Source organism: Notolepis coatsorum (assembly GCF_963971535.1).
Source record: "Notolepis coatsorum genome assembly, chromosome: 7".
Lineage (NCBI taxonomy): Eukaryota > Metazoa > Chordata > Actinopteri > Aulopiformes > Paralepididae > Notolepis > Notolepis coatsorum.
This window is the reverse complement of record NC_140171.1, coordinates 8,919,831-8,939,340: the sequence shown is the minus strand read 5'-3', so window position 1 is coordinate 8,939,340 and position 19,510 is coordinate 8,919,831. Positions and strand designations below refer to the sequence as shown.

Genomic DNA, 19,510 nt, shown 5'->3' with positions numbered 1-19,510 from the left:
GCAGCGATTGATTGATTGGTGCAAAATACTCGCTAGAACCCACCTCCTCTCTATTCCTTGAGCCCATTGGGGGAAAACAAGCGCCGATCAAGTACCCAACCAGGAAGTCCACTGTGCGCTGCGAGCCATTTTGATTTCCCATGTTTTCACCGAGTGGTGTTTTTAACAGACTGTGGTTCGTTTTCTATTTATTGGTTCAGCTAACGTTAAGTTGCCTTATGAGTTATGACATAACTTATTGCATGAAATACACTTGCCTACTAAGAACGTATCGCGGAGAATTAGTTACCGATTGTTTTGAGATTCTGCTGCTGCCACGAAGTCTCGCCGTTGAGTTGGTAAGCAAAGACCAGAGAGGTTAAAGTTAAAGGGGGGCATTTATAAAAAACAATGTTGATTTATTTTGCACATAATCTCACACACATCCAAAAACTCTAAACAGTTTTGCACACATTCAATTAGTTTTGACAGTTTGAATTCAAATTAGTTTGAATGTGGACACCAGTGATGTCATTGGGGATATTGAATCGTTGTGTTATGTTAAAGCTCAATGAAAGGATAAGGTAGCAGTCCCTATAAGGCAAGCCTCAAGGTATTGCTATTTAATGTATTGCAGGTGTACTTCAGGCTCTAGACTAACTATCACTAGTGGAGATGGTGGAGACATACACGTTTCTTGGAGTACACTTGGTCGGACAACACAGGAAGGGACAGAGCAGGCTGTTCTTCCTGAGGGCTAGATCCACAAAGAATGGATTGCACGGAGTACATTTACAGTAAGTTGCACCCTTACTTAAAATTCATTATGAATTGAAAATGGGGGACCCTGATGTAAACAAGACGAAAGTCTGTCTTTCTCTGGTCTGCATCCACTTAACAATTGTGTATTGAGCCGTACTGTATTGTACCCATTCTGCAATCTGTTAATACAATTTTAATTCAATCAATCACTGCGCTGATTGATTGAATGAACATTTTATTAACAGATTGCAGAATGGGTACAATACAGTATGGCTCAATACACACAATTGTTAAGGGGATGCAGACCAGAGAAAGACTTTAGTCTTGTTTACATCAGGGTCCCCCATCTTCAATTCATAATGAATTGTAAGTAAGGGTGCAACTTGCTCCGTGCAATCCATTCTTTGTGGATCTAGCCCTCAATGTGTGTATAGACTGCTGCAGTCATTTTACCAGTCTGTAGTAGCCAGCGTCCTCTTCCTTGCCGTATGATGGGGGGCTACATCAACTCAAGGGACACTAACAAACTGAATAAGCTGGTGAGGAAGGTACTGTAAGCTCCATGGTGGGAGTCGAGCTGGTCAGACTAGAATTGGTGGCAGAGAGGAGGATGAGAAGGAAGCTGGCCGCTGTCCTGGAGGCGTCTACCTTAATGATAAGCAAGCAGTGCAAAAATGCGGAAGCATTCGTCACCGCACGCCACTACGGTAAAGCGCCTTTCTTTTCAGGCCCGCTTTGGGAGCTGTCGCGCGGAAATAGGCTGTCTATTGCCATTCTCTTTGACAAACTCTAACCTTAACCAGCTCCTTAACAGCGCCTAAACTTAACCGTTCTAACCTTAACCAACTCCGAAACAATGCCTAACCTTAACCTTAACCTTAACCATGCCTAACCTTAACCATAGAAAGAATATTGCCATTCTCTTTGACAAACTCTAACCTTAACCAGCTCCTTAACAGCGCCTAAACTTAACCGTTCTAACCTTAACCAACTCCGAAACAATGCCTAACCTTAACCTTAACCTTAACCATGCCTAACCTTAACCGGCGAAAGAATACACGTTAAAAAAAAATCACGTTAAAAAAAATATATTTTATGGGATTCGAACTCGCCAGCAAACGAGCTGTAGGATCCACAGCCATGCAGTGTTGCCAATTGAGCTATTTCTCGATACTGAATAAGGGGCGGTGACTTATATATATTGAGCTCCGCTCGTGTCGAACCAAGGCGGGATCTCATGCGCATGCGCGGGCACCTCGCGCGAGCACGCCGGCGCACGCACGCACCTGAGCGAGCACGCCGCCGCCGGTGCACGCACCTGGGCGCTGGGCGGCGGAAAATGAAAGGCGCATTACCGCACGCCACTACGGTAGAATGCTTCCGCATTCTTGCACTGCTTGCTTATCATTAAGGAACAGGCGTCCTGGAGAACCCCTCCCACCCCCTCTATGAGGAGCACATTGTTCAGCCACAGACTCATACCCCCCGACACTCCACTAACCGCCTCGGCCAGTCCTTCAGGCTCCATATGGACTACTGCATGGACTACTGCCAGCAGCTGGAGAACTAACGGCTGCAGAACTCGAGAACTATTAGGAATGTCTGATGATCACCTTTGTTGTTTACACTTTATTATTTATTTATTAATGATTTTATATATTCAGATAAAATCTTATTGCCTATATTTATGTTTTTCTACTATTACCCTGCCCATACCTGTACCTCCCCTCCCCCATGCTGCTATGACGCCTGAATTTCCCCAAGGGGATCAATAAAGGAATATCTTATCTTATCTTAGTGGCATTGGCACAACTTTCTCCGTAGGTGGCACCAGCACCACCCGCACAATATTTGGTCAAAATTTTTTCGGTGCTGTTTCAGACTATGTAAAGTTACCAGTAGCCTTTACTCCAGTCAGGGAGGTGTGGGACGTTGTTATAGGCTGTAGTCAGGCATGCGTTCTTCATGGGACGGGGTTGCACTCTGTGCAACCCCAGATAAGTACTCGCTATTTGCATATCAATAGCGCCGGTCGTCAGGTGTGTTAAATACGTTCTCAGATACATTCACACCTAACTTGTTGTGAAGACATGTGTTACATTCCATTCGTAGAGGCAATTAGGCACTGTCTTTAGTCTGTGCTCAAGCGAGGGGACATTAAATGCGCACGCGCCGGGAGTGGTGCGTGCAAGCCCAGATGATTTCAATAACGCACCACTGGCTGTAGTTAGACACGCCTGGCATGCTCAGTTAATAACACGATAATCATTACCAGTGCAACATATTATCATACAATAAAATAGATTACATGACTGCCTCTTTGATTTATGTTTCTTGAAAAGGGACATTGCTTTTTAGTTTTTCAAATGTATTCTTTGGGCTTTGAGCACCACAAATCGAGTGCCATTCAGCTTCATTGTATTGTAGTGACAGCAAACTAGGGAAATCACGCCTAAACGATCATCTAGATGGATAGATAGCAGTCTGGGTAAGTTTTATTTTTTTTATTTTGGGTGAACTGCCCCTTAAGTCTAAAAGTACTTCCACCTGCCAAGGATGGAGTTCCTCGATGAACAGTTTATCTCCTAATATCTACGAGCGACACATCACATTCCTTACCTCAAGTAGCCCCTTTCGTGACTGCGGTGCTGGGGCTCTACCGCAGTCACTCTCAGGTAGACCTCGACCATTTTCAAAAGAAGGTACCAAGCGTGATCGGGGGGCTCGGGGTGTGTAAAAAATATATCATATACATTTCAAAGATACCCAGCGTACAATGCCTGGTGCGCATGCGCGGTGACACCAATGGCGGAAATACGCGGCTCGCTCTGTAAGTACCACTCGGTTTGTAACAATGATTTAAACTGTTTATTAGCAACTCCGAGCCTCCAGACCCCACTGTAAAGCTGTGTTAAACCCATATTGTACGCTTGGGTATCTTTGAAATTCATATCTGATATATTTTTGACACACCCGAGCCCCCCGATCACGCTTGGTACCTTCTTTTGAAAATGGTTGCGGTCTACCTGAGAGTGACTGCGGTAGAGCCCCAGCACCGCAGTCACGAAAGGGGCTATACCTCAAGGTGGTCCCATCAGATTGTGGCCTTTTGTAACATGCTAACAATTAGCTTCCCTACATTATCTTAATTAATACAGTGCCCCTCAGCTAACCTTTTGTGAAATGCATAGAGTGTTACAAATGTAGATATTGTAGCACATCTCTACTGGGCACTGTCACACTGTCCACAAAGTTATTCTCCCTTACAGCAAACGTGGAGCTACCTCAGAGAGGGGTCGTTAGTGGCATTACAGAATGTAGCCATGGCTCTCCTTTTTGGGATTTGAATTTTTACCGGCAAGTAAAGTGAACTGACATTTCTTCCCTTATTCTCCCCAGAAATATGGCCTCCCCTCGTACCGCGCCACGCCTCGGTTTGAGAGGACTGTCTGTCTGTTTGGTGGACTGCATGAAATGGTCTCAACTGGAGCAGGAGAAGGGCTTCTTGGACTGCATGGAAACGAGTCTCCTAGCGCAGTTGGACAATGAAGACGATTGTTGCGGACCAGATTTGAATCGCATGCGTGCAGGAGTGGAATCCGATTCACCCGGGGAGGATGCAGATCGCTTGGACGAGAGTTCAGCTTTGAGCAGAGAGAACGGCCTCTGTGACTCCTTCAGAACACAGCAGCACAGCGACGCACACGTTGAAGTTAAACTGGAAGAGGAGGAGGAAGCAATAATAGGAGGACTAAGTGAGGAGCACAGCCTTTCTGACTGCAGAACAACCCAGAAACATAGAGAGGCAGACGAGGACGGGGAGTCAAATGCAGACGATGAAGAGGAGGATTGTGGGATGGCAGCGCCAGAGCTACGTGACGGAGGTAAGTGACTGAATTGGCTGCTGAAGTGGATTGTGGATGGATTACAAATTAAATAGTTATTTGTAATTAAGTTAAAGGTGCTGTAAGTGGTATTATTTTGTTAAAATAAGTGTTAAATAGCTCTACATTCTGACAGCCCTCACTGATATAGAGTGTTTGGTCAGTAACATGGGTCTCTCAGTCCTTCCACTCTGCAGTAAACAGAAAATACATTTTCTCGTATCCCTTTCCACTTAATTCAATCAGGAGAGAGAACCCTAGATATTTTTACTTATTTCAAGAAATCTTGCCACGCCACATTTGTTTAGTGCACTGGCAGACATATTTGTTTAAAACTAGTTTTTATTTGTTATTTTAGCTTTTTTTTTTATCCTGATTGGATAAAGTGGGAACGGGATACCAGAAAATTTATTTTCTGTTTACTGCAGAGCGGAGGGACTGGGAGACCCATGTTACTGACCAACCACCATGTCAGTGATGGCTGTCAGAATGTAGAGCTATTATTTTAACTAGAGGTGGGCATAGATTAATTTTTTTTATCTAGATTAATCTATCTGCAATCCTGGATTTAATCTAGATTAATCTAGATTAAAATGGCTCAAAAAAAAAAAAAAACTGCCGAAGGCATTCAAAATATGTGTGTTCTACCCAAATAATGACCAGAAGTAAGTCCTTACTTTTTCTTTCCTCCTTATGTTTCTCAGGCCAGGTGGCCCATTACACCATGAGCCCATCTCCCGTTTCCAAAATGCATTACAGACTGTTTGAAAAAGCTGTTTTGCTATGATAATTGGTAATGAAATATCAAAATAATGTTCAATAAGATGTACTTGTGTTTAATAAGTTGTTTTATTCAGAAGTTAACACAAATAAATAATATTACCAGTACAGTACAGTATCTAGCACTCTCAGGAGCAAAACAGAAAGAATCATTTCAAACTTGAACTATGTGACATGGCTTGAATCAACTGCTCCAGTGGAGTTGCTCAGTGGCCAATGGTGGCAACTCCCAGGTGTGAATGGAACTGTGTGAATGTGAAGCAGGGCGTTCCTGAAAAAGAGCATCTGTGCTCAGCGAACCTACCCTGGGTAAATAAGGGTAAAAAAAAAAGTTAATTATTATTATTTTTTTTTTTAGATTAATGCGTTAATTATATTATCGCGCGATACTAGTATAGCGTTAACGCAGCACGTTAACGCCGTTAACGGCCCAGCTCTAATTTTAACATATAAATCACTTATTTTAACAAAAGAAAAATACCACTTACAGCATCTTTAATTTTTACTTCATTAATCCTCTTGGGGAAATCCTCTGCATTTGACCCATCTTATTTTAGGAGCAGTCGCACAGTGTGGTGCCCGGGGACCAACTCCAGTTGCAATGCCAGCACCATGGTCAAGTGCAATGGCAGGAATATACCTTAAAAAAAATACTATATATAAATAACGCTTTAGATTATGTTCAGAACCAATAGTAATTTTTAGGGCTGTCAGTTTATCGCGTTAATTAGATTAATTAATTACACAGCAAATGATCGCGTTATGAAAATAATTACAGAAATAAATAAAAATTATTATTATATATATATTTTTTTAATAACTTTTTTTTATCTCATTCATTCCATAAGAACGTAGAATACACATTTACAGACTTATATGGTCCATTTGCATGTTCTTGGTATCTGATTCTAGGGACATCTATGGATCTCAGGGAATATATTCCCAGTGTCAGAAATACTAATAATAATAATAATAATAATGGATTGGATTTATATAGCGCTCTTCGTGACACCCCAGTGACCCCAGAGCGCTTACAGAGTCCATTATTCGTTCATACACAGTCATACCGGTGGTGATAAGCTACAATTGCAGCCAGAGCTGCCCTGAGGCAGACTCACGGAAGCGTGGCGAATAATCATCGCCTACGGCCCCTCCGACCACCACCAACATTCATTCACATGCATACACATTCATACGAGGCAAGTAGGTTAAGTGTCTTGCCCAAGGACACAACGGCAGTGGGATGGACATGGGCTTGAGCGGGATTCGAACCACCAACCCTTCGATCATTGGACGACCCGCTCTACCCCACACGCCGCCCCACTGTGTCTGTTACTAGGCTTGAGTAAATTGTAATGAACCAAATGAGAATATCAATAAAAAAAAATTTGTATCTTTGACTGTGAATAACACTATGCTCAAATTGACCAGACCTGAAAAATCGAAGCAAATTAATAGATGGAAGATGATTAAACAGAAGGTTTTGTAGATACAGTACTGAATTCTGCCATCCGGACACATGCAATTTGAAATATGATTATAGAATATCAGGCATAAAATGGTTATGCGATTAATTCGATTAATTAATTACAAATCCTGTAATTAATTAGATAAAAAAATGTAATCGCCTGACAGCACTAATATATATATATAACGGTTTAGATTATGTTCAGAACCAATAGTAATTTTAACCCTTTTTAATCACAACCCAATAATTTGTATCCACGAGCCAGAAGAGTTGTTTGAGTCAGAATTTGAAGGCGATGAAGGATGACAGAGTAAAGCTTGAACGTTTATTTGAAGGATGACAGAGTAAAGCTTGAACGTTTATTTCCATTTAGGACTAGGGTATCGTAGGGTATAATTTTTTTTTATCCACTTTTTCTCCTTATTTTTCTATTTTTCTCCCATCCCAATTTCGCCTCGCCAATTCTCCCTTCAATTCTCCCCTCCCCTGTCTCGAACGTTGCTAGACCATGCCTCCCACTGGTCGGCTGCAGTGAGGACAAAGCCTTGCATCACGTGTCCCCTCTGGTACATGAGGAGGCAGCCGTCGCATCTTTTCACCTGTACAGCGCAATCTCTCAGTGGCGAGGAGTAACGCGTGGGAGGCTCACGCTGCCCCCGCTACTTCCTGATTCTGCTGTACAGGCGCACCAACCGACCTGTAGGAGTCGCTGTCCACAACGTCCAATCCCCACCCACCAGCTTTCCCACCCCTAACACTGCCAATTGTGTTAGTATGAACGACCAGCCAAGCTGGTAGCAACGCCGAGAGCTGGGCTCGAACCCAGCATATCCTGCGTCAGTGGCGAGCGCCTTGTCCACTGCACCACCTAGCCGCCCTCGTAGGGTATCATTTGAAAATGTACGGTGCCGGTACCTTGAATTTATTATTCTTTTTCAATGCTTGAACGGTAGAGATACTGTTATCTCTACACATGGTAAATACACAAGTCACTAAGAAAAAATAAATAATGCACAATTTAGGGTGCATCAAAATACACATTTCCAGCGTATTGATTTGTATGGGTGCTAAAAGTGTTACCATCCATGTAAAAACAATACATGCAAAATATTTTTGCAATACGAGGTGATTTAGATGTGGAACGGTACATCAGTACATGCTGTCCAACCCCCAACATGGCCTGCTGTTAGTGTCTGTGTGTGTCTGTGTGTGTCTGTGTGTGTGTGTGTGTGTGTGTGTGTTGCAACATTGTTACATCTCGCACCTGGTCCTGCAATTTTTGGCGGGATGGGCCTATAAATAGCTTTGCCTGTGTGGCTCTGCATCACAGTTTACTCAATTCCCCCAACTCCACCATCACCCACCACAGAATCCAGCTCTCACAAGATGGCGTCGCCGCCCTTAGGCTCCCGCCAGAGCAGCCGCAGCCTGGTCTTTGGTCTGGGCCCCAGCATAACCGATGCAGATGCCATCATCACTGGTGCCCAACTGCCAAGTGGTCGCCAGATCTTGCGGTGCATGCTGTACAACTGCGACACGCAACTGCATGCCAAGCGGCCAGGTTTGACCGGAGCCTTGTCACGGTTCCATGCGGCTAAGGACGTTTTGGAGCAGGTGCGGCCATTTTATGGAAAGGCCAATATTCCAATGGTGAGTGATCGTCGAGCGTGCGTCAAGATGGTGGCGCTTGTCGATGCTGGCAACAAGCTGCGGCAGATTCCAAAGGCCAGGCGCTCCAGTGAGGCTACAGCTCGACTGGTGGACGCAATGGAGCACAAGCTGGATGCCACATTCCCGCTGTGGTCTCCAAATGCCGAGGAGCTGATCTGTGATCCAGAGGACATTTCTTTCCTGGCCAGCATGAAGGGCGACAGAGTGGCCACATTTGGAGAATTGGATGCCAATCTGCAATCCAAGTTGAAGTGGCGACAGGAGCGTGAAGCAGCGCAGCAGGCATGCTTTACCAAGGAGCCGCAGGAGATGACTGCGAGGTCCAGCATGGCGGTGGTGTTGGAAAGCGAAAGTGATGAAGACAGCAATGCAGATGAAACAGCTGCTCCACCGGCTGAGAACACACCCACCTTTGTGGCAGCAGCCAGGAGCGAGGAGCACCTGCAGAATGTGCTACAGGCAGTTGAGCATGACCGCTCAACACAGCCACATCTTCACTGCTGCAAGCGCAAGCTGGACCAGGTCTAGGACTCTAGGATACTTGAGACATGTTTGAAAGACTATTTCAATGTTGTTATCAAACATTTTGTTCTTAAATGTTAGGGTTAATAAATGGTGTTCTCAAAAACTATTTCTTGCCGTTTTTTTAAATTGCCTTGTCATGTTATCTAGTAAAACGCCCAAAAGTAGTTTGGTAGTATTGGACTGGGTGAGAAGCTATCTAAATAAAAGACAACAATTTGTGACAATGAGAGATTATAAATCTGAATGTTTGGACATTGCTTGTAGTGTCCCCCAGGGGTCAGTGTTGGGTCCAAAACTGTTCATCTTGTACATTAACGAGATATGTAAAGTATCCAATATATTTAAATGTATTTTATTCGCGGATGACACTAATCTTTTTTTTTCTGGTGAGAATGTCCAGCAGCTTTTAGAGGTCATCACATCTGAAATGAAGAAATTGAAAATTGAAGGAATGGTTTGATAGAAACAAATTATCATTGAACTTGAGCAAAACTAAAATTATGTTGTTTGGAAACTGTAGATTGGATACTCAGGTACAAGTTAAAATAAATGATGTGATTATTGAAAGAGTTTATGAAAATAAATTCCTAGGTGTAATAATAGACCATAAAATCTGTTGGAAACCTCACATAAAACATGTCCAATCTAAACTCTCACGAAGCATTTCAGTCATGAGTAAAGTAAAGCACATCCTGGATAGAAAATCACTCTACATTCTCTACTGTTCACTAGTTTTACCATATTTAAATTACTGTGCTGAAGTCTGGGGAAACAATTATAAGTCTACACTACAACCACTTTTTATACTCCAAAAAAGGGCCATAAGGATAGTTCACATTGCAGGTTATCGTGATCACACTAACATATTGTTTCTGGAGTCAAAGACATTGAAGTTAAATGATCTTGTGGAATTTAAAACGGCACAATTAATGTATAAAGCAAAAAGTCATGCACTTCCAAGAAACATTCAAGAATTGTTCTTTGATAGGGAGGGGGGTTATAATCTGAGGGGAGAACACAATTTAAAGGTGCTAAACGTACGCACTACCATGAGAAAACACTGCATCTCAATATGTCGAGTGAAACTGTGGAACAGTCTAAATGTGGTGCTAAAGCAATGTCCAAACATGAGACAATTCAAACTGATGTATAAGGAAATTATGTTCACAAGGTACAGGGATGAGGAAGGGACTTGATATTCACGGGTGTTTACATTTTTATTTTGTTTTCTATTTTATTTTATTTTATACATATATAGTTTTTTGTTTTGCATATATATATATTTTTTTTTCTTTTCTTTTTTATGTTTAAAATAGTACACTCATTTGAGTAGTGGAAAAGGGGTAGGATTAAATAAGTGTATACTTCTTCCTACTCCTTTTCGAACATGCAGATTGAGTTGTTTTTCTTTCTTTTTTTGTTATTGTTTGTTGTATTCATTGCATGTTCGAAATAAAGACTTCAAATAAAAAAATCAAAAATGTTATCTAGTAAAACGCCCAAAAAGGCAAATTTTCATATATTTCACATGCTGTGTGCTACCTCTAAATCTCAACGAATCTTTCCCAAACTTTGCACAAATCATTTTTATGTTTGTCCGAACAGAATGCAACCCCACACAGATTGATATGTTGAGATTACATTTTTGCATTGCAATTTGATGCAATCCTAACGCACATCCTCCGTTTGTTGGTGCTGAGCCAAACTGTAAAAACAGTAATACATAAGACAAAGCGGGGCTCGCAACTCACTTGTTGTTCCAAGGTGTTTTAATTGACAAAAAGGCAGTAGATGCGACGTTTCGACCGCCCCTTCCGGTCTTCTTCAAGCATGAATACAACACAAAATGACATCTTTTTATACAGGAAGTGAAATAGATTGAATATCAGCCCCACCTGGTGATCAGGGGCGGTCCCAAGACTTGCATGATTGATACATTTGATACATGATTAGGTAACAATTTATCTTTTCATTTGACATTTTTTAGGAGATTTCTTTGAGAAATAACGAAAGGTTATGTATATAACCTAGTTATATGAGTACTGGCTGAGCGTCTCGCTCTTCGCCATATTGAGATATCATATACCTCATCTCCAGTACCTACTGTACTTCATTAACGAAAACAATGCACCCATGCACTTGACCAGGCCCCGCCCCAGTGTCCCCCTATAAGACACCGGACATTGGTCACACTCGCCCTTCCTCGGGAAAAAGTTTTCCATCACAGAAAAACCCAACCAAGGGACCTCAGGGCGCGCTAAGAGCGAGACGCTCAGCCAGTACTCATATAACTAGGTTATACATAACCTTTCGTTATATATTCGTACTGGCAATCGCGTCTCGCTCTTCACCATATTGAGATATGGGGCAGAGCAGACGCGTGGCCCGACAAATGTACCCCCTGAGGACCCGCAAGCCCTACCACCAGGGGGGAGGGGAGTCCCGTCCACCCGCCCTTCCTAGTGAAGATGTAGCGGCAGTCAACTCCACCAAAGTGTGAAAAAGAGGGAACTAGAGACTCCTAAAAACGCACAGCACAGGCGGGACCACGTGTGACACATCACCTCGTGGCACACACCCCTGCTAACCCACCGAAGGGCGGGACGCAGGGGAGGTCCCAGACCTCAGAACCGCCTGGGAGACAGAACCCCCAGTCATGTCCATGAGGTAAAACCTAACGAAGGGACCCGGGGAGGACCAGGAGGCCGCAGCACAGATGTCCTCCACCGAGGCCCCCCCTAACAAGGCGGCAGAGGCCGCCACCCCACAAGTGGAGTGCGCCCTGACACCCCCAGGGGGGGCCAGCCCAGCCAACGTGTAGCAAAGGGCAATGCCCTCGCACAACCAATGTGACAGGCGCTGTTTGGACAGTGCCTCAGCAGCGCGAGGGCCACCGCAACAAACAAAGAGCTGATCGGTAGTCCTGAGGTCCTGAGTCCGGCTGAGGTAAACCCCCAAAGCCCAGACCGGACACGACAGGTGAAGGCTCGCCTCTAACTCACCAGCGTGAGGAGGCGGATGAAACGCCTGAACCACAATATCCCTGGAGCGAAAAGAGCTCAGGATATTTTTTGGCACAAAGACTGGATTAGGCCTCAGAGTCGCACCGCTATTCACACGAATAGACAAGCACTCAGGCCGCACCGAGAGAGCACAAAGCTCACCCACGCGCTTAGCGGGGGTGATGGCCAGCAGGAATGCAGTCTTGAAAGACAGCTGTTCCAAAGACGCCTGCTCAAGAGGCTCAAACAGGGCCTCAGACAACCGGCCGAGGACCAGTTGGAGGTCCCAACTCGGAGACAGAGAACGTTTCACCGGCTTAAGGCGCCGAGCGCCAAGAAGGAAGTGCTTCACAAGAGGGTGGCTGAACAACGTAACGCCCTCAAACCCCACATGACAAGAGGATATAGCCGCGTCGAAGCCGACAGTCTATCCAAAATAGACTGAAGGAAGGAAAGGACAGCGTCCAGGGGGCAGGACACCTGCATACGCCACCTACCCGCGTAAACCGCGATAGTGGAGGGAGCATGCGCATTCCGGATAGTGTCGACCACAGAAGGGTCCATCCCCTCCAGACTCACCCTCTCAACAGCCAAACCATCAGCGGCTGGCCCAGCACAGGGAACTGCCACAGAGACCCGTGCGCCTGAGAGAGGGCCCGCGACGACCAAGGAACAGGCCACGGCGGGGCTATCAAGAGCTGGATCAGGACCGGGAACCACACAGCCGTGCCCCGGTCCGGCGCGATCAGGACCAAGGTCCTGCGCTCCCGACGTATCCGCACCAACAACTGACCTATCGGATGTATGGGGGGAAAAACGTACAGAATCCCGGGCGGCCACGGAATCGGTCCCAGACCTGCCCGACTATGTCCGGACGTAATCCGCACTCGTCAGGGTGAGGACCGCCCGCGACATCACACCTGCACCCACATTCACCCTGCCGGGGATGTGGAGAGCCCTCAGGCTGCGCAGATGGAGAACGCCCATAGCCAGCCGACCGCCGCCCGGTGCAGACGGGGGGAGCGTACTCCTCCCTGTCTGTCGATATACGACGCTGACGTCGTATTGTCCGTCCTGATCAAAACACCATTTGAGGACCAGAAGGACTGCCTTCAATTCCAACACATTGAATGTAGCGCAGACCGGGCAGCATGGTCTTGCCAGCTGCCCCCTACTGCGTTGGCCCGACGCGTCCCAGAGGGCGAGGTCCCCCAGTACTGACATGGGAACCTTAGCCGCTTCCACTTGCCTCTCACCGGGTCTATTTCCATACTGGAAAAACCACCTCTGTACTCCTCATGCGGTGAAGAGGAGGCCAAGAGGGACCACGGAATGAGCAGATGCCATCATACCGAGCAGGCGCATCACGGACAGCGCCGTAACCGTCCTAGGACGGAACCTCCCGAGCGTGTCGATAACATGCTCCGAGAGGGATCCCCATATAGACCTTGAGCTTAGAATAAGCCCAAGTACTCCACCCGTTGACTGGGAAGAGGAGTACTCTACTTCCAGTCTACAGCAAACCCCAGGCTGGTGAGGAATTCCACCACCTGCCTGGTATGAGACCTGACGATCTACCTTGACCGCCAAGGACCAGAACGTCGTCCAGGACAGAATACACTTCGTAACCCCTGACGACGCAGAGGCCCCAGTGCGGTCTCCACGCACTTGGTGAAGATGCGGGGAGCCAGAACGGCCGAACGGCAGCCTCTGGTACTCATACGCTAAACCCTGCAAAGGAAGCGTAGGTAAGCCCTAGGATGGAAGATCGGGGATGCGAATACGCATCCTACAGGTCTATGGAGGAGAACCAGGCCCCCACCTGACAGTGTTCAACAGGCGGGAGACGGTCCAAAATGCTGAACCTTCCATGGGACAAGTCCAGCATGGGTCTGACATCCCCCCCTCCCGATTTCTCTGGCACCAGATAATACCGGGAGGAAACGCCACGACGATGGCTTGCTTCACCCACAGAGATTGGATCTCGTTGACCAGAGCTGTCACTGCTGGTGACTCTGACAATAGGGTCTGTACCAAACCTGAAAACGGGTGGGGTTGTGTAAACACAAGTCCCCGCCTCAGCGTTCTCTCCATCCACCTCGACATATGGTACTGCTGTAGCCATATGTGATGATACTCTCAAAACGCACCTGCCGCCATTTGGCGCTGGTCCGCTAGGAACTGTAGATAGGCGGCAGAATGTGTGGTGTGGGAGCCGCTTGACAGCACAACATTCTCACGGACAGACCCAGTCTCAGCCATCAACTGGGTGTCAGCCCCTGTCCCCATGAGAAGCGAAACGTGGGGCCGCTTGCGCTTCATTGAAGACACGCGGCCCGCAGCCAAAGGAAACAAATCAGAGCCCTTATCCCGCTGGTGTTGGGGGGGGGGAGTGACCGGAGAGCGAGCTGCACACAGCTAGACTGCGATGGTTTTTTAGGGAGTGCTCATCTAATGTAGCTGATCCCTCATGGCCGAAACATGGCCGCTGGTTGAGGGCCTCGCCACAGCCGCTGGCGAGGCCGTGCTCTCACCTCTGGCTGCGCGGTGTGAGGCGGTATGGGGCCTAGGTCAAATACCGCCCGCGCTACAGCGGAAAGACCAAAGTCCCTCTGCGGAGAGGAGAGCCCTGAGGAGGGAAACATTTCTTTTTAACTTCTCACCCCCTCAAAGGGAGACTAATCCAACCAAGATGTCTGTAAACAAGCGTTGACAGCATCCTAGCCCTCCCTGCGGTTATAGCTTGCGGCTAGGTCAAAGCTAATAACGTCAAAACCTCGCGCGATGTTTCGACGTCGGCTGGCCTTCAAGGCCCTGACACCATTTTTGACAGAAAAAACAGCAATTCGAACAAAGTTACATCGCTGCTAATTCTAGACCGTAACAGCCCACCAGCCACCCGCCGGGCCGACTCACCTCATGGCGTCGGCCGGGCGGGGCACTGTTCCAACATGCCAGAGGCAATGGACTGATGCCACCTGCTTCACAAGCACGGAGCACCAGTGGTGGTTGCAACCAGCAACCTCCACTGTGGTGTGCACCCATGAAGGGGTTAATGAATAAATGAACTAAAACTCCACCAACACACTGCAGAATGGGCTAGCCCATACACACAACGTTAAGGGGATACAGACCAGAGAAACACCAGTCCCGCACACCATTCATAATATTCACAAAAAGCACACCAGCCCTAGGCCTCAGCCCATTCACCCATGAAAAAGGTAAACAAGCCCCCGTCAACACTCCAAACAGTAGACACCGATTGACCGTCAGCATGAATGGTTAAGAGGAGGGAAGACCTTTTTTTAAAAAAGACAGCCCTCAGCGGGGAATCAAACAGAACAGTAACCCAGCATCGTAGCATAGCGTTAGCCGCGCGCTCCAGGATAACCGGGAAAACGACAACGTTTACCCAGATATCCTGCCCCTTGCGCCAATACACAACTCGGTTGTCTCACGGGACACCGAGCAGCATCACTAACGCCAGCATTGTTATGCCTAGTGGCGCAGACCCTACCTTGGCGCGACCTAGCCACGACAGCTAGCCGCCGCGCGACGTCCCTCGATCCGCTGGCAGAAGACGAGGAACCCCAGGACAGGGCCGGCGCGCCGTTGGAACGTGCCGAGAAGATTCCAGGGGCTGGCAAATCTCCGGCGAAAACCCAACATTGTTCAATTTCTCTCTGCATTTCATAACAGCTAGTTCATGGAATGCACTCCACGTCCATGATGGAAAACCAAAAAGAGGAAGGGCGAGTGTGACCAATGTCCAGTGTCTTATAGGGGGACACTGGGGCGGGGCCTGGTCAAGTGCATGGGTGCATTGTTTTCGTTAATGAAGTACAGTAGGTACTGGAGATGAGGTATATCTCAATATGGCGAAGAGCGAGACGCGATTGCCAGTACGAATATATAACTATATTAAACACAGTATTAAGACATAATTTACAGATAGGCAGCAGTGTGTAAGGTACAAGTCCTAGCCACTGAAAACAAAAATGAAAAAACACAACAAAGTCTATTGACTGTCTCCCTCTATAAGTAAAATTTACAAATAAGGTCTAATGTCAAAGTCCTCATTGAGTCCTGTTGGTGCCATAGTTTTAAGATAATGGATCCACCATACTTCTCTCCTCAGTAGGAGATTATCTATACTGTAATCTATACTGTTAGTCGTTATGCCAATTCCCAACTCCCTTCCTGGTTGTTGCCTCACTCCCCCTACTATTGGTCCGAGAGGTCGGAGACTATCACATGCTATCCTCCGACACATGCGCAGCCAGCTGGAAGCCAGTCTGGCAGCTCAGATTCTCACTGGGAGAGTGTAACGTGTGGAAGGTCACACTACCTCCCCCCAGATCCTTCCTTCGCTGAGCAGGTGCCCCGACCGAACTGTAGGAGTATTTTTTCTGTTTACAACGCCCAGGACCCACCCATCAGCTTTCCCACCCTCTAATACTGCCAATTGTATTAGTACGGACGACCAGCCAAACTGAAAACAATGTGGAGAGCTGGATTCGAACACGCGAACCCAGCGTCTCCAGCATTGGTGGTGAGTGCCTTGCCCACTGCACCACCTAGCCGCCCATTCCAAGGTGTTTTAGTGATGATACATTGTGGTGTGCCTTTTTAAAATGTAAAGCTAATGGGCTTTTTTCATCCCCATTCCGTATCGTACTCCTGTGTTCAGCAATACGTGTTTTTAAAGCACGTGTTTTCTTACCGACTCCGACATATGCCTTACCACATGGTACTTAAGCATATAGATTACATTGGTAGTTGTACATGTTATTTTGCCTCTTATTTTTATCTCTTTCCCAGTTGTTGGGTGATAGAAAACAGTGCATTTTTCTGTAAAGTGACATTGAGCACACAAACCACAACGTCGGTTTCCATCTGGCAGGTCATCTAAAAATGGTGTGTTTTTTTAGGAGGCAGGTCTGATTTAAACACAATGTCTCTGATGTTATGTGCTCTCCTGTAGACTAGTCTAGGGGGGATCTGAAAAGATTTATCCAATGTTGGATCAGAACTGAGAAGATGCCAATGTTTTTTAATAGTTTGTTTAAAAAGGTTGCCTAGAGGCGAGTATTGTGTAACACACTGTATAGGTTGTACAGAGGTAGTTTTGTTTCACAAGTCACAACATGTAAATAAGACAGTTTTGGAGTTGTTGGAAAGTGTATTTTGTTACTTTTGATGGTAGGCTAATGGTCCGTATCCACTTCCAGTAATTTTGTATGCTAGCTTGCGCTGCAGGTCTCTGTACTGCACATACAGAGAGGAGAAGGCTACCCATCTTCTTGTCTGACTCTGGGGAAGACCGCAAATAAGCTAATTTCCCAAAAGGTTGTTTGTTCTTAAAGGACAAATATTCTTTCACATTAATAAACACATTTGGACAAATGTTCTTTAACTCAACCAGAAATTCTCATTTTACCTTAATGATTATTTTATATACATAACTGACAATATATGTATATACTCAGAAGAGTATGCCTATACGAATGTTTATTCTTTAGTGTAATACTGGCCTTACATTTTATTAAATGGTGGCATTAAAAGGCCTCTTTTTCTCTGTTTCTCTGTTTCTCTCTCTCTCTCTTTCTCTCTTTCTCTCTCTCTCTCTCTCTCTCTCTCTCTCTCTCCCTCTCTCTCCCTCTCTCTCCAGATAAGAAAACAAAGAAGGCGAGAGTTGCAGCCAAACCCAAGTGCAGAGAAGGCCTTGTGAGAAAGAAGAGGCTCAAAGAGCACAAGCCGGGTCACCCCAGAGAAAAAAAGCACAAGTGCAATAAGTGCGACGAGACCTTCTGCACAGATGAGAGCCTCAAGCAACACAGGCTCACCCACCCCAGGGAGAGGCTCTACGACTGTCGGCAGTGTGAGAAGAGCTTTTATTGCCCACAAGACCTCAAAAAACACCAGAGCACCCACTCTGCAGATAGACCCTATAGCTGTGAAGAGTGTGGAAACGGTTTCAAAAGAGAGTCCAGCCTCAAAGAGCACCTGATTCTTCACACCGGAGAGAAACTGTACATGTGCGACATTTGCGGGAAGAGCTTTATTCAAAAGGGTTATCTCAAAGTACACATGTTCTGTCATTCGGAAGAGAGGCCTCACCAGTGCGAAGAGTGCGGGAAAAGCTTCAAACAGTTAGGGAAGTTGAAGTTCCACCTGCGGGTTCATTCGGGAGAGAAACCTTCCTACCGGTGCCCACAGTGCTCGAAAAACTTCACAGACAGCAGCAACTTAAGGAAACACCAGCGCATTCACACGGGAGAGAAACCTTTCCAGTGTCCACATTGTAAGAAGGCCTTCAGGCTAAAACACCATCTGTCGGTACACAAGTGTGGTGTCACGTCAAAGCAGGAAAACCCTAAAAGAGAGAAATCTTATCATTGTGATCAGTGTGGGAAGAGTTACACTCAACCGGTGCAGTTAAAGAGACACCAGTCTAGTCATTCCAAAGACACGCCTATCCACTGCTTCCTGTGTGGGAGGAGCTTTACCGAACATGAACACCGAGATGCTCACGAGTGTACTCCGACGGCCGCGAAACCCTACTGCTGTGAGAAGTGTGGAAAGTGTTTTGCGACACAGTTTTTATTAAAGCAACACAAACTTAGACGGCCGAGAAACCCTACACTTGCGACGTGTGCAGCAAGGGTTTTAATGACAAGAGTAACCTCGCCGAGCACAAACTCATTCATGTCATGAAGCTGATTGGGCAGTTTTTGTTGACTTATTTGAGGGTGTCTCAGTCTGCCTCCAAGTGAACCCTTGAACAGCTCGTTATGAGGTGAGAATTAAATTGGAAAATACCCAAAGAATCTTGCATTTAATGAAGCTGATTGGGCAGTTTTTGTTAACTTTTCCCATATATTTACAAATGTGCAATTTTCCATCATTGTGAGGTTATTATTTTCACTGCTGGAAAGTTCAACCTAGACAAATAATGTTGTGATACAAAAAATACATTGCATGCATAATTCAGGTGATGGTAGCCCACAGTGGCGCATAATTAATCACCATCCAGTGAATTGGAAAACGTAGTCTATAGTATTTCATAACAAGCCCAAGTGGGAATGATGAGATTATGTTTGTGCACATGTTTGTCAGGATTCAAAATGAAATTAATTTGAAAATGAAAATAAAATGCTGACCTAATCACATGGTTTTTGTTTAGAAAGTTTGGTCCGACAATTGGCAGTCACTAACCTCCAACAACCGCAGTAATGCTTAACTGGTGTCATGACTTGATGGTTAGTGTTGGACAGTTAACATGTCACTGGACCCAAATTGATGACTAGTATAAAAGAGGAATTCCATCTTTTTAAAGGGGACATATTATGGAAAATGGATATTTGCCTACTTCATATTTATTTGGCATTTCTGAAATGTCATTGGGCGGTGAGGAAAAATGACATAGGTACTCCTTA

General features: G+C 45.9%; 2 protein-coding genes across 2 annotated transcripts in view; one reads left to right on the top strand and one right to left on the bottom strand.

The window, feature by feature from the left end:
* LOC311231881 (interferon-induced protein 44-like) overlaps nt 1–19,510 on the bottom strand; it is a 45,042-nt gene that overhangs the window by 22,685 nt on the left and 2,847 nt on the right. The window lies entirely within an intron of this gene.
* LOC311232030 (uncharacterized protein) lies at nt 167–19,226 on the top strand. The gene is made up of 3 exons (XM_084318696.1): nt 167–338; nt 4,141–4,625; nt 17,743–19,226. Exons 2-3 carry the CDS (start codon nt 4,145–4,147, stop codon nt 18,786–18,788), a joined length of 1,527 nt encoding a protein of 508 aa, XP_084174822.1. The 5' UTR covers nt 167–338; nt 4,141–4,144; the 3' UTR covers nt 18,789–19,226.

Coding starts and splice junctions, on each gene's coding strand:
- LOC311232030 (XM_084318696.1), top strand. CDS start 4,145: ATGGCCTCCCCTCGTACCGCGCCACGCCTCGGTTTGAGAGGACTGTCT. Junction 4,626..17,742: donor GCCAGAGCTACGTGACGGAG/GTAAGTGACTGA, acceptor CTCTCTCTCCAG/ATAAGAAAACAAAGAAGGCG.